Below are 16,247 nucleotides of genomic sequence, written 5' to 3' on the forward strand. Positions count from 1 at the left end.
CTGCTTCGATCCTCTCCTACGTCTCTGTTGCAAAATCAAATTGTGTATGCAACAGACTTTCGTGTGGAAAATGATTTTGTTTTGAAGTCCGATTTTGATTGGATACTGGCTACTGAGTTTAGATTTAATTAGCATTATGATGAGTGCTTAGTGCTTACGTACATGGTATTGATTTTGGGATTTTTGTTGGAGAGAGTGTTTAGGAGGTTGATAGTATAAGTTAGTAAAATTATGGCAAGTGAATCCAATGTGAAGCATGTTTAATGTGACGAGAAATAATCGTGTCCAACTGATTACTCAAACACTTCATACCAATAAAAATACATACGAATTTAGTTTCAGAAACTTCATTCACAATCAAATACACCATGACAATTTACCACATCTTCAAAATAAAGATCACCGCCACCCTCTCTCTCCGTGCTGTCACATGACAATTAACGTTTATGCACATTTATAATGATTGGCCGTAACATTACATTTCATAGGTTGAATATTCATTATTCAATATATTACTAACTAAACTATGTTTGCTTGCACGATGCAGACATGTAACTCGCACTCGCCTTCCTAATATGCTCATTCGAGCATCAGCTGTATTTGTGGTTCTTACCAAAGTAGGTAATTATCGTTCTCAAACTTGTATCTTAGTGAAGGCTAATTAGGTCTTGATGCAAGAATGTTACCTAATCATTTTAATTTCTCGTTCAAGTAATTTAGCTTTTAATACTTATATCGGAATTTGATACACATGCCACACCTGCCTTGTGACCTCTTGTTCAAATTTAGAGCTTGTTTGGCCGTCGTCTAGTCTTTCAAATACTATCAATCTTATGAAATGCTTGCAGGACTTAAATCATTGGACGCAGCAGTTGTTCCGTTGTCTTAAACAAGTAAGTTGTGATCTTCCTTCAAAAACTCTCTTTCAAATATGAAACACAAGCAATAAGTAAATTGGGGAGACCAAAAATGTTCAGTCATCTATCTTATTAATCATGAAAAGTAAACAAAATATGTACTGATAAAATGAACCAATCGATATAAATTTACATGAAAGTAAATAGCATTTCATACACCGGAACACCAAAAATATGCTGTGATCAGAATTCAATCTTGCCATTATATTCTCTCTCAAAAGCTCTTAAACCACCATTCTCTTCATCAAACTTCATAGAGCAACAACGGCCTCTGATTTTCAGCAGCTAGCAACTTTGCCTGCATCACAGCTCTGCTCAACTCCCACAAAGCCCCTTCTCTCCATTCTCCAACACCATGTCTCCTAATCTCCCTCCCTAGATGATCCCTCTCAATGCTCAGCCTCTCATCACTCCCTAATGGAAGGCAGTCTTCCAATGAATCAAAAATTGCTGCAAATTTGATGCAAAGACTCCATGAGTCTGTGCAAAAACTTGTTGCTGCTGCATGTGCCTTCTTGCTCGACTGGAACGACAATCGAGGGCTTAAGAGAGTAGACTAAGCTTAGAGTTTCTGAGATATCGGGGAGAGTTTTGAGTGAAGTGAGATGGAATACTAAGTTGATAGCAAGTGTATCATTCTTCCTCTTCTCCATCTTCACATTCTTGGATCCTCTAACAAGGCCATGGAACTCGAAAACGAGGTCACGGAAGCCTTTTGCAAAGCTCGCCAATCTCGACAATGATCTTCAAATGAGCAATTTTACGCAAACTGCATCACAATAACTCATAATATGCATCTCATATATGAACTTGCTAGGGAATAAAAATCTAAAGCTCGTGATACTCGTCCACTTTTGCAAGTAGAAAACACTCTAACAACACACAATTTCGAATGGCAAACACTAAAGTTCCTAATGGAAGATCACGGTTTTGACAAACAGCACTTCAGGTAACAGATCGTTCATCACCTAAACCTCCAGCAATCTATTTAAGACATACAGAAACAAAAGTTTAACAAATTTTAGTCAAATCACACTTTGTTAGCTTCCAAAACAATTGTTATAGTACTATAAGAAGACCTTTGAGCTGAAAAGCAAAATCGGTTCGACCTTTAAAAAAAGATTTAGAAAAACTTAGAAATTTTGAAAAAGTTGCAAATACAACCCAAACCTAAGGTCAACTAGAACTAAAGTCACTTTACTTTTATCAACAAAGTCTATGCAATAAAATGTAGTATATCATTTGTCCAAATGATCATTGAACATGGAAGCAGCCTGCGATTTATCAGTGAAAAATGCACCAGATATATAGCATGACCAAGATTCCTTAAAAGCCAAATACGAACAGCCATCATCGCAGCTTACTTTTACCATGGCAAGTGTGTATTAGCATACAAAGGTGTGATGACCATTATATACGCAACTCAATGTAAAGCACATTAGTACCTTATACTCCTTGGAAAGAGCTACCCTCTCTATGAATGGAGTTATGGAGTATATTTTAATAACTCGACCATTCATCCTCATCGGCATAAAGTACTACTCCACATCCTTGGAAAGAGCTACCCTGTGTATGAATGGAGCGATGCATTTCTGCCCACTCGGAGAAGCAATGGCAAAGATTAACAAATTTTATTGCAGCAACACTTCCAGTGGCAGCAAGCAGGATACAAGGTCTCCACACAGCTATTTACTTCATACAAATTCATGTCTGTATTATGAGGTTCTACATGTAACAACAGTGTTAGCGAGGCATGGTTTGTATTAAGCACTAGACAGAAAAAGATCAAGATTTAGTCACTACTACACAACTAGAAAAGATTTCCAACGATTTGTCAGCTGAATAAGATGTGACATTGGGTGGCAGCCACCATTTCAACTTTTCAAGTCATTCTACCTTAGCAAAGTCACGGAAAACCATGTATTCACTTATAAACTGATTAACTCAATACTACATTAAATTAATAGAATATAAAAAAAAATTGTCATAAATTTAGAGCTGGTTTTATTCTATGCTCTATTCAGGGTCATTTTAACAAGCAGGTAACGACATACCTTTTAATTCTGTAATACTAGAAACATTGAAACAATCTGCAGCCAAGCTATGCATTATCTCCTACAAATGATAAGTTATTTAACAATTTGACTAGATTAAATTTGACCAATGGATCACAACTTAAGCAATTGATAAACAGTTTCAAGAAAAACTAGCTAGGGATAAATCCATACAATTGAAACTGATAATTCAGTCCAGACGAGCTATCCAAATGCAGAATAAGCAAATTGGCCGTCAATACACCAAACATTAAATATTCGTTTGATTGTGAAAAAACGCCCCACTTTACAAGTATGCTTGAGGGTATAACTGATGCGACGGCGATGAAATTGATGAGGGTTTCTTCAAAATTGGGGTTTTTCTGTTTTCGGGAAACTAATTTTGTTGAAGGAGAGGGAACGATCGGCGAGTGGACGCAGAGAGAGGGAGGTGGTCGGAGTCGGCGACGGGTTAAGGACTTCTCAATTTGGGAATTTTTCAACTATTGAATTGTGGAGTAGCATGAGGAAGAACGAAAACAGGGAGTTTACCGATTCCTTTTATTTTGGGAGTGAATTAATTTAAATTAGAGCACTCCCAATGGCACTCCCTTATTTCTCCCTAACTCCTGCTACATCAGCGCCACATCAGTATCACATTTTATCCCCAGTTTTTAGCCAACTGCTACATTGGTTTCTCCCTTATTTCTCCCTAACTCAACATTTCATTTTTACATCATTATTTTTTATATTATTTAATTTTCCCTACAAATGTATTTAATAAATAGACTAATAATGAACAATTCATCGTTGTATTAATCATTGGAAAATATAATACAACGAGAAAAAAAAAAACGAGTGCATCCACTGCTCGTTTGCTTCATCCGTGTTGGGAATTTGTAAACTCGACTCTTTCCCCTTACCCTTACCCTTACCCGAGCGGGAATTTTTCTTCCAAAAGCTCATAATTTTTGGAAGATTGATGAAGATTGAAGATGGGGAGAAGAGATTGAAAATGGAGAGAATGAAGATTGTGGGTGATGAATGGAGGAAGTGGAGGAAATATTTATAGGGGTGGGATGTAAAAATAGCCGTTGGGCCGAAAAAAAAAAAAAAATTAAATATCGCCGATTTATCGCCAAGCGTCGCCCACAGTGGCCGGCGATCGCTCGGCGATAATCCGGCGAAAAGACGCCGCTTGGCGTAAAATCGGTAGGATTTTCGCCGAAATCCTCCCAATGGCCGGCGATAAGTCGGCGATATCCGGCGATTTTTCGCCGGATTTTCGCCACCCCCATTGGGAGTGCTCTTAGGCTACTCTCTTGGGCCTCCTATTATAAATTGAGAGTTAAATACTTTGGGCTCCATTCTTTTATTTCTTTAGGCCTACTAATTAATTCAAATATTAGTTGACCTCTGGATTTATTTCTGGAGCTGTACTTGTATATTATTGAGTTTCCTAATTCATTTGTATAATAGTAATAATGTTGACGACTTAACACAAATCAGTTAGCAAAAAGTCTTCCTCAAATTAAATAGGCCGAAGTTTGTGCCATCTGACCATAGCTTTGCCTTTATATGAGTTGTAATTTTTCAAAAACTATTGCAATTATAAATGACGTTTTTTCAAGTAATTTGTCTGATAAAACAATGATGTTCACCAAAATATTGTCTTTTAGATTAAAAGTAATTTGTTGGGTAAACTAATCACATTCACCACTTCTATGCTTTCTTACCTGTATCTAATTCTCCATAAATGTTTGCATTTCTATTCCTTCTTGTCAATTCCCTTTGGTGAATACTTTTAGCTAAAATTAGTAAAAAATTGTCAAATGTTATTCTGGAATAGGCATTGTCAGATTGGTGCAGGATACACAATAGAATTAGTTCTCAAAGTTTTTTTTTAATACGAATTTACCTTATAAATGTATATCACTCATGTGATTTCTCTGCAATCGGTACATTACTATTCATTGGATGAATTCTTGATATTCAACTAGAAAACTGGTTGATGAATTTCATTCGGTTAAGAAGCGATCTAACTCAACTTATATAATCGTCTCTAACTTCTAATTCCTTATTTAGTTGTAGTATTTGATTAGTTCCAATGTTGTTATTTATATTTCAGCACTTTAATTTATATGATTAATTCCTGTATATTTGTTCATATTCATTAACATTATTTACAATTTTATATTGTACTATTATATAAAAGAGTAGTGATTTAGAGACATAATGTCTCCATACCATAATGCCCTTATATTTTTTTTCCATAAATATAATCTATATAATCTATATTGTGACTAATTTATCCTAACATTAAATATCCTTATCTAAATGCATATATTAGTTGGAGATAAACTTGAATCATGCATTAAAGTAACATATTTCCAAAAATTTCAAAGGAATATATTTCGTTCGTCATGTCAATTCAATACTATTATTTTAAAAAAAATACTTAGTAATTTAGTGAATTAATTATCATAGTGTTAATTAACACACTACATAACTAAATCATTATATATAATTGTAAAATAATTTGATAACTTAAATAGAAAGAGTATACTTTTCTCGAATAAATAGCATTTATTAATAAATTTATAGTGTAATTTTAAGTTTTTTCTTTGTTCTTGTGCTATTCTTTCATAGTTTGTTCTTTTTGTTAAATATTTTAAAATATTTTATCAATGCAATAGCAATGAAATTATTTATTTAATATATGGTAAAATTTAAATAATTAAATAATTTTCTTATTCAGATTTAAATTTTATACTAGTCATTATGATGAAGCTTTCTTTTACATTATCTTTTTTATTTTTGTTTTAATATTTCCCTTTTTATATTAATTGAACTTATAACTCTAATATTTTTATAAATGAAAATATATTATATAGCTTTTAAATATAAAGTAGATAAGTTAAGAAATATATGATTATTTTTTTTATTGATATTTGAGTGTAAAATTTCAAAAATTAAAATTCAATAAATTATTGTTTAGTAAAAAAATAATTGGATGAATCCACTTTTATCATTTTAGATTATTTTAATGTACCATATATGATATATCAATGAATTAATTAAGAATATAAAGAATATATAGCTTTAGAATGTTAATTAAATGTATATGAGTTAATATTAGGAGAAGAGATAAAAAAAATATCTAATCATATTTTAAAAAGATTATATGACACACGTATATCATTAAATGCGTAATAAAATATGCATAAGTTAATCTATGTCCATAAATAGGTGTCTTTAATTAATACATTAATGCAAGGGTAATAAAGTACATACATAAAATAAAAATTTAATTGAAACTAAAATATAATGTACAATTACCATTTCAACCCCATTATGGCATTGCCATTATGTCTCCAAAATATTTCTCTATATAAAAATACATTAATCTCGAGCATGGGTGGGGCAGCGCAACTAATCGTATACTCCTAGCTCGGTCTCAATCCACTCACTCCCCCTTTCCACCTCTTTCGTACCAAGTATACATCTAGAGAGACTGATTTTTTTCGCAATAATATTCTAATTCATTGTTCAAAATATAGTTTGCACGTTAATTTAGAAATAGTACTCTCCTATTCCATTAATATTTAAATATTTCTTTTGGATACGAAGATTAAGTAATACATATTTAAAAAGTTAAATGAAATGAAATTAAAAATAAAATTAAAACAAAAAAAAGTAAATAAGAGAAATAAAAATAAGCAAGAAAATAAATATCATGTTGTATTTTGCTAACTCAACTTTAATGGTATATTCTAAATAGATATGCTCCAAAACTAATATAGAACAGTGGGAGCATTTAAAACCTTTAAATAATTATGTTTTATTGTCCATCTATGAATTGATTACATTGTTAAGTGAGTATTCAAGGCCACAAACAATAAAATGAAAATTAGGTACGAATTTATATAGATTTGGCTCATCTTGATTGGGCAACATAGTGATAGTATTGTTTTTCTAATGACACGTTTTCTATGTCTTTTAAAGACGAGTAATGATAAACAATCAAATTTTGTACAACCAAAACAAGATCATATTAGTAATTTTGATGTGTTAATTAAATATTAAAATACTAAATATAGTTGGTTAACAAATTAAAAACACTTTATTAGTTTTTAGCCTCATTTTCAATTTTTTATTTTTATATTTGAATTATTTCTCTATTATTTTTCAAATTTGAATTAAAATATGCATTAATTATATTTTATGATTAAATTTTTTTTAAAAAATTATACACAAATACCATAATATTATGAACGTTCCCTATACTATATGTATGTCTATACTTTTTAATTAAATGTATAAATAAATTATATTTTTTTTCAAATAAACCAAAATTTAGTTGTACAAAATTTGGTTGCATAGCTTTATTGTTTAAAGACACGGGGTGCTCTCGTGTATCTCTTAAAAATGAACTGCAAGTCACGTGTTTTCCTCTTTTAAGATTAACAACTCTCTTTTTCATTTTGCCCAGTAAATATATGAGTAAAGGTCACATTTGGTCCCTAACATATGGCCGTTTTACCAATTTGGTCCTTAACATTATCTTTTTGATTATTTGGTCCCTCACAAATAAATTCCGACCCGAATCGGTCCTCACCGTTAAAAATAGACTGTCAACGTTATTAATCATGTTTTGACCAAAATTAACAATTTTAATTAATATCTTTAATTATTTCATAATAATAAAAATATAATTGTGTAAAACACATAAAAAAGAACGACGAACTCTGCTTCGTTCTCTTCATTCTCATTCTCTTCTCTTCATTCTCATTCTCTTTTCTTCATTTTCTCTCTTCCAACGACGGCTGCAACTACTGTGAACAAGTTATGGAGCGTTCTTTGCACAATAAACGGTCCGGTGAGAGTAGCGGTGGCCGCGACCTCCGATTCCGGTACGAGTTTTGCAATTGCAAGAAACTTGCTTCACTCCGAATCGTGAGAAGCAATGACAAACCGAGTAAAGCGAAGCTCTACTTTGTTTGTGAGAGAAAAGATTGCGAATTTTTTAGGTGGTGCGAGCCAATCGACTCAATCGAGGACGACGACGATGTCGTGACCTCTTCACCGTCGCTGGGTGAGACCGAAACTGATCGTTTAGACTTGATTTTGACAGCAATTGAAGAGAATAATTGGGCCATGAAGAAATTACACAGTGTTTTTATGTATGGATTATGGTTTTTTGTTGTAATACTTGTTTGTATTTTCCAGTTGAATTGATTTGGTGATGAACAACTTTGATTTTTGTTGTAATGCTCTTTTGTATTTTCGAGTTGAAGTTATTTGTTTTCAATTGGATGTGTTTGCTTGCAATTGGATTGACATTTGGATCCTAAACCCAAAAGCAATAACAAGTACTCCCTCCGTCCCGCTTAAGATGACACGTTTTTCTTTTTAGTTTGTCCCAACTAAGATGACACATTTCCTTTTTTGGTAACTTTCTCTCTCCAATTAATATACTCAACTACTTTTTCTCACTCCTATTAAAATATCCATCTTTCTTTATCTATCTACTTTAATACTTACACCCACCTTCTCTCTTTCCATTTAAACACTTAAACCAATAACTCCTAAAACCCTGTGCCGGCTAAGCAATGTGTCATCTTAACCGGGACGGAGGGAGTAACAAACTTTGCACAGAAAGTGTTTGATAAAAGACCCATTCCAAAAATGAGTTTCTTGAAGGGGAAACCGAATGATCATTGTGTTGCTACTAGTCATGTTTAGAAAGTATTGTTTGACAGTAGCATTTTAGGGGCAGAAATCACTAAGCAGGCTAGTTTCTTAATGGGATGAAAAAACAGAGAAATTGGCAGATTTCATGTCAAGATTCTGGAGTTGAGAGAAATCTTGAAGATGATTTATCAGCCGGTAAAAGTGGTTATAGCGTGGAATACTATCATTGCTGGTTATGCAAAGTGGGGAGAACTACAATGGTGTTTGTGGTTTTTCAAGATGATGTTAGAGGAGTCTTTCAGGCCTGATCAGTGGACTTTGAGTGCAGTTTTGAATGCTTGCGCTGAAACAAGTGAGTCGTGTTATGGTCATATGGTGCACGGATTTATCATAAAAAGTGGATGGAGTTTTGCAGTGGAGGTTAACAATTCGGCTCTTAGTTTCTATACTAACTTCGGTGAAAAACATGGGGTTCTTGAATTAGTCCAGGCTGTGGGGATGTGTAGTGATGTTTCGTGGAATGCAATTATCGATGCTTATATGAAGATAGGTGATCTTCAAGAAGCTCATCTTGTGTTTCAGCGTATGTCTGAAAAGAATCTTATCTCATGGACATCAATGATCACTGGATACTTGAGAAACAGGTGTGGAGAGTGTGCATTAACCTATTTTATTGATATGGTGAGGAATCGAATCATGCCAGGTGAGCAAAAGAAATTGCAGATAAATATGCAGAGCCGAAGAATGTGAGTGTTGGCTCGTTGGAGGCTCTTTTTGGGTCATACTCATCTCAAGGTTGTGTTAAGATGGGTGCGGAGATAGCAGAACAGCTGCAACTGGTGAAGCCCGGCGATGAGATGAGCTATGTCATGCTGTCGAACATGTATTCAGCTAGCGGGCAGTGGAGACGAGCAGAGACTTTGAGGAAGGCAATGGCTGACCGCGGCATTAAGAAAATGCCCGCTGCAGCTGGTCGAAGTGAGGAATCAGGTTGTGGCATTCATTGCTGGGAGCAACTCTTGCTTGTGCAAGGAAGATGTGCATATGATGCTATCTGTTCTTGGATTTGAAATGAGATTCCCCGTATCTTTTCCTTCTATGTGGGATGGGATTACATAGCATTTCTTGACAAAAACAGACTCTTGAAATTCAGCTTTCTTTATCCTTTCAGAAAATCAGCAGACTTGAAAAGTAAGTTATGTCAGCTAATTGCTTGATCCCTTCAAGAAAACTAATTTCATTGATTGACTATGATTATTGCCTTTCACTTTACACACTTTACATTCTAATATCGTACATCACAATATGCATATAAAGGGAAAAGAGTTATATGTAACTCAATTAATAACAGATAATATCATCTCCACTTTGTTTATACAGCACCACCAAAAATGACAATACCACTTGCTACTATATGTCAAACTAATAGCAGTACAAAATTTCCAACCACAAACAGAGAATTCAACACTAATCTGATACATGTTCAAAACCTGCATAATACATGTCCAAAAAGTAATACACAGTTGCCCAAATCATGTCCAAAACCTGGCCATAACATGTCCAAAATAACTTAATCAACATACACAATCAACACAGCCATGATGGGCACTACCCAAATATAAAGTAACCGGCAAAAGTCATGTGGTACGACATCTAAATGCAGATTATGTTACAAAAGTTCAGATTTTTCTTCAACATGGATGCGATGAACTAGCTTAGTTGTCACCCGTCGCCGAAGATGCCGGATTCGCATACATGTCAGCTATGGCACTCATACAACGTGCCCTGTTGTGGCCGGGTTGGCGACACAATGCACATTTTGGCTGCTCTTCGGACCGCTTTTGTTTCTTGCCTGTTGATGAATGCACCAAACAAAGTTTAATAATCACCATAATCACCATAATACACTAATTCGTGAAATACAATAGATAGTAAAATAGAATAAGTAATACCTGGTGTAGGTTTCGGGTTGCTCGTTGATGCCGCTGACTGGCGCTCTCGAAAACTTCTTTTGTTGTGGCCGACTGCACCATAAAGTCGGCACTTATAATCCGACATTAATTCTTTCCTAGACATCGTCATAAATCCATCTCCTTGTTCTCTAACATGCACTTTCCGAGCTGCCCGAGCCTTGGCTCTTGTTATTTGTCTTGTCTCTTCAACGGTCTTTTGTCTAGCACCCTTGGGACGTCCAGACAGTTTGGTAATCTCGGGTGGCACAATATCAGGATACTCGGTCCTCTTCCACACTTGTGGACCCAGCACCGGGTAGATGATGGGGGCGTAGACCTGTTGGAACGTAGCCTTGCAGTATATATTGGAGACGAAGCTATCTACGTTCTCTGATGTCGTCTCTATAGCAGCAATTGCGTGTGGACAAGGTATCCCCGTCAACATCCATCTCCTGCAGCTGCACGTTCGCTCCCTCAGATTAACCGAAAATTGCTCATCTCGAGCTGTATTCACTTGATAGATCCACTCGGAAGCCTCCCTTACCATACATTCTCCCATTTTCTGTTTTGCCTTTTCGAGCTTCTTACGGATTTTCGGCCCAAACACATCCTCCATTTTGGCACCCATCTTCCTCCTTGTTGTAAATCTATCCATCAGGTACATTCGGATGCACTCTAGCATCGCATACAACGGCTTCTGACGAGCAAATAGTAACACCTTGTTATAACATTTGGAAATGTTATTGACAAGGATGTCACATTTTGCATCGAACCCGAAGAAGGCTCGACTCCAATTCTCCTTCCTTGTGTGCTCCATCAACCATTTGTATGCGCCTTGACTTTGATTCTTGATTTCCAATAAAACCTCATCAAATCCATAAGTGTTGGTAGCCCGAGCTGCCTCCCATATTTTATCCTTCAACTTTGACGAAGGAAACTGCTTCTTGAAATTGTTGTGCATATGCCAAACACACATACGGTGTTCGGCATGCTCAACGCAGGCCCGCATAGCGGCAATCAGACCCTAGCAGCAAAGTAAATTAACAAAAATCAATCGAAATATGAATTAATCAAGGAATGTTGAAACCATGACAATATTATCTTCAGAAATTATTGTACCTTCTGTTTATCTGATATAAATGTCCATTTGCTGGAGTCAGTTATCTCCAGATCCATGACTAGAAGTCCCAGAAACCAAGTCCATATCTCCGTGTTTTCAATGTGAACAACGGCATGTGCGATTGGAAATATTTGATCATTCGGGTCGAGCCCGACGGCTGTCAGAAGTATTCCCTTGGCTTGGCCTTTGAGATGGCACCCATCTAGCCCTACTAAGCGGCGACAATGGCGTTTGAACGAGATCTTACATGCTTCGTAAGCTATATATATCCCTTTAAACTTGTTAGTCCCATCAGTAAGACGATGGGTCGATAAGACAACAGTGCTACCAGGATTACTCCTTAGAATTTCTGCCCTATAATCTTGCAATCGCTTGTATTGTCTCACCAAGTCCACTTCAATCATCTTACGGGCTTGATGCATGAATCTCGTAGCCTTTCCAGAAGATATGGTGATCTTCATGTCGGAGTGCACCTTCTCGATGAACTGCCACACAGTCATGTCAGGGAAGAGTCGGATATCTTCCTTATACTTCTTGCTCAGATATTTAGAATTGGCACATCCATGGTTGAATGAAACCCCACCGCATTTGTGTTTGTTTCATAGTCGAGAAATCTGCCAGTAGCCGCTGATTTTAATAAAGCGTATCCGTACATACCACGGACAAGGGGGGCCATTCTTGCTGCTCAGAACTCCTCTGCAATGCGCCACACAACGGTTCTTGTCGTTCTTCTTCAACCTTAACTTCTTGCCCTGCACCACTCCTTGATGTCGGATGAGTTCAGTAAAGTCATCCTTGTAGTTGAACCGCATTCCAACTTCCCAACGCGGGTCATTAAAATCAGTGGCTTTCTTGTACCTCCGAGTCGAGAGTTTGTCGTTGTCGTAATCCAACTCATCTTCAGTACCTGAACTTGGTGAGTCACTTGGGAGTCGATCACTGTCACTCGTATCACCAATGTGTTCCATCGGATGTGTCGACATCTGATCCACCACCTTTTTCCAGCCTTCAACTTGGACAGCCATGATTGCATCTTCTTCATGCTCGCTGAGGTCATAATCGCTATCAACAAAGAAAGGATCATCCTCGGGATCTTCATCAGCCACTCGAGAGCTATCCCCATCTACCTTATTTTTCTCCTTCTTAATCGCTTTCGCCTTGTCATTATTCTTAGCCTTCTCACTGGTCTCACTCAATTTAGGTATAATGAGTGTATCACCAGTTACATCTCCACCCCTTCTATCACCTCCAACACCATCCCCAATCCATATATCAAAGTCATCATCCCCTACATCCACATATCCCGAATTACTAGCCTCTACATCAACGGCCCCAGTTCCTACATCACTTAAACCAAGCTCTTGTGATAGTTGACTAACTAACAAATCATTTTCTTGGACTGCATAAATGTCCACTATCCCTCTCTGGACTCCTAATTCAGCCATCTCCATTGATGAGATGTTGTCAAACAATCTCCCCAGTCCTTCGTCTAAGCTCATCCCGGATTTCAAGTAATAATAATGTAAACGACTGACATCATGTCCAAGCTTCTCGAGCACATCGTCAACTTCAAGTTTGGACCACCTATCTGGGGTCACAGTTGTCAATGTAATGCTCCTGCCTACCCATATAACATTTTCCACCAGAATCTAACATCATACCAGAGTGCATCAACCTTGTTGTGAAAGAACCATCTACATTGCAAAAAGATATAATCAGCACTCAGCACAAATTTGCACCTTCACACTCAATACACAAAACTGCACCACACACATAAACAATTATACACAAAGTATTGTAACTTTTAGTCACTCAACTTGTTTTTTTCTTCATTAAATTTAGCAATCATTAAATTTGAGTAAATATGGAAAATTAGATTGAGTAAAGCTCAATATTTTATTGAGGTGGCAGAATATAAATTAAAAAGGAAAGTTTGAGTAAAGCTCAATATGAAAGAGCTCAATATAAATTAGATTGAGTAAAGCTTAATATGAAAAAGCTCAACGTTACATGTTCCTTAAAATTTGATTCTACTAATTGTGATTAGTGCATTCATTACTAATTAGCAAATCAGAAAATGTAGCATTAAGTAATTAAGGTTAATTAGCAAATATAGCACAGTAATTAAGTTAGAATTTGAAGTTTAAATCTTATGCCTTCCCCTGCAAACGGCCAATAACAATACAATCCAAACTCTGTCTTATTCTTCACCTCAATGTAGTCATCCTCAATGTAGCCATTATTCATACAGATCTGTACTAACTATATAGAAACTTCCACCAGTATTTTTTAAAACTCCAGTCACACTAATTCAAACTTACGAACTATACTACCATAAGAAAACAAAATGCACCAACACACTTAAAGAGAACAAATAAAGACACCAGGTAAGAAAATAATTACTTTTGTGTTATTCCTAAATAATTGCAGTGAGCAATATGAAACAACTTTGGTCCCCACCAACTTGCTTGTTCCCCAGTACAAAACATTCACAATAAAATACAAGGTAGAGCACACAAACCCAATATAAAAAATGGAGCATACCCAACATGCTCATAAAGAACATAATATGGCCAAACAAAAAAATACACAGCAAAAACAATACCAATAACTCATACTTTAATCTACCCTAACCCATTCGCAATATATGTAGTCTTATTTGGGGACCACAACCAAACAAGAAACATTATTCAATTTCCCCCAAAAAATTACTATAAAATCAGACCTAACTCTAATCAATAAAAATCACACATTTCTCACAACCCCACCCTAAACAATAAAAAATCAAAAACGGAGATAAAAATTTTACCTTCGCGGGTCGAATGCGACTGATTTTGAGCCGGCGCTCGTACAGGAGGGTTTTGAGGCGGCATGGGTTGCGGAGGGTTTTGAGGCGGCATGGGATGCGGAGGGTTTTGAGGCGGCAAGGGTTGCGGCGGACTTTGAGGCGGCGGGGGTTGAGGCGGCGGAGGGGTTGCGTCGGGCATCGGAGCGGAATTTCTTTGGGAAGAAGAACAAGAAATTCTAAGGCCATCTCCAACCATTTACACCAAACTCAAACCCATTTTTGAGTTTGGATCACACCAAAAAGTAGTTTTACTCCAATCATTTACTCCAAACTCAAACCCAAAAGAATATTCCATATTTATATTCTTTTTATACCTTTTCAATTATACCTACATATTTACTTAAATTACATATTAGTCCCATAATATTTTATCAATAATTTATGTAACTTAAATAATTATACAAATTTTTTTTATTAATATATTTATGTATTAAATATACTTTATATTAAAAAAAATTACACTACTTTTAAAATTAAATACACTAAACTTGCAATAATAAAATTCAAATATAAATTGAAACTCATTTAAATATATCGCAATTACATAAAACATATCACGATAAACATAAAAAATAGCTAAAATTCAAGACTCGAAATTTGTGTATTGTTCCCACAAATGATCAACTAGCGCATTTTGAAGTTCCAGATGAGCACTTTTATTTCTTATTGTGTCATATCGGGTCATATACTCTTGAAATAATAACAAGATTTTTTCAGCAATATTCATTCCTATTCAGTTATTATTTGTAAAAAAACATAATTTATTATAATATGGTCAGCTTGCTAATTTCTATTTAATTATTTTTATTAGAAAAATATATGTAAATTCCATGAACAAATTGTGTCTAAATTATGCGGCTGATAGTTTGAATCAACTATCAAGTACTACTGTACTAGTACACAAATTGACAGTATACAAATTGGTCGCCGGCTGATTCAACTATCAAAATAATAATAAGGACTATTATGCAATATTTAAAACTTTTTTGCAGTAGATACTCAATTTTGGTGTTCACTTCAAATTTGGTGTTGTTTGATTAAAAAACCCAAAAATGGATATGGGTATGGAGTATGGTTGGAGCACATTTTTACACCAAAAATAGGATTTGGTGTATGGTTGGAGGTGGTCTAAGTCGGCATTTTCCAGTGGAGACTGCTGTGTGTTTAATTTTTTATTTGTATTTTTTAATGTATTTAGTACGTTTTTTTTATGTGTTTTACACAATTATATTTTTATTATTCTGAAATAATTAAAGATATTAATTAAAATTATTAATTTTGGTCAAAACATGATTAATAACGTTGACCGTCTATTTTTTAACGGTGAGGACCAATTCGGGTCGATGTTTATTTGTGAGTGACCAAATAATCAAAAAGATAATATTAAGGACCAAATTGATAAAATGGCCATATGTTAGGGACCAAATGTGGCCTTAACTCTAAAAATATATATCAAGGGCTTATTTGGTTGTATATCATGTATGGATTTGTGTATAATAAGACAGTTAGACAGGTAACGAGGAATATTGTGTTCGGTCTGAAAGTTAAGATAATGTCAAGTTACAAATTTTAATGATGTTTGTTAATTAATAAGATAGCCCACACATTCATTCTATAGACAGAATATGATATTAATTACCAAAATATCCTTATCGATTTATTTTTGTATTTAAAGATTATAAA

At 35.1% G+C, this 16,247-nt stretch overlaps 1 protein-coding gene and 1 pseudogene across 1 annotated transcript; one reads left to right on the plus strand and one right to left on the minus strand.

Moving 5' to 3' along the window:
* The first annotated feature begins 8,824 nt into the window (after positions 1-8,824).
* LOC148929393 (pentatricopeptide repeat-containing protein At2g36980, mitochondrial-like) lies at positions 8,825-9,714 on the plus strand. The gene is made up of 2 exons (XM_089056833.1): positions 8,825-9,347; positions 9,440-9,714. Exons 1-2 carry the CDS (start codon positions 8,825-8,827, stop codon positions 9,712-9,714), a joined length of 798 nt encoding a protein of 265 aa, XP_088912959.1.
* A 974-nt stretch (positions 9,715-10,688) lies between these two features.
* Positions 10,689-14,750, minus strand: LOC125195359 (uncharacterized; annotated as a pseudogene).
* Positions 14,751-16,247: the final 1,497 nt, after the last annotated feature.

The sequence above is a fragment of the Salvia hispanica genome, chromosome 4 (genome assembly GCF_029641045.1).
Source record: "Salvia hispanica isolate PSC_SH4W2 chromosome 4, Shi_PSC_v1, whole genome shotgun sequence".
NCBI lineage: Eukaryota > Viridiplantae > Streptophyta > Magnoliopsida > Lamiales > Lamiaceae > Salvia > Salvia hispanica.

Excerpts from the sequence above, each read along its gene's own strand:
- LOC148929393 (XM_089056833.1), top strand. The coding sequence starts at position 8,825 with ATGATTTATCAGCCGGTAAAAGTGGTTATAGCGTGGAATACTATCATT. Across the intron at positions 9,348-9,439 it reads GAGGAATCGAATCATGCCAG|GTTGTGTTAAGATGGGTGCG; the intron begins GTGAGCAAAAGA and ends ACTCATCTCAAG.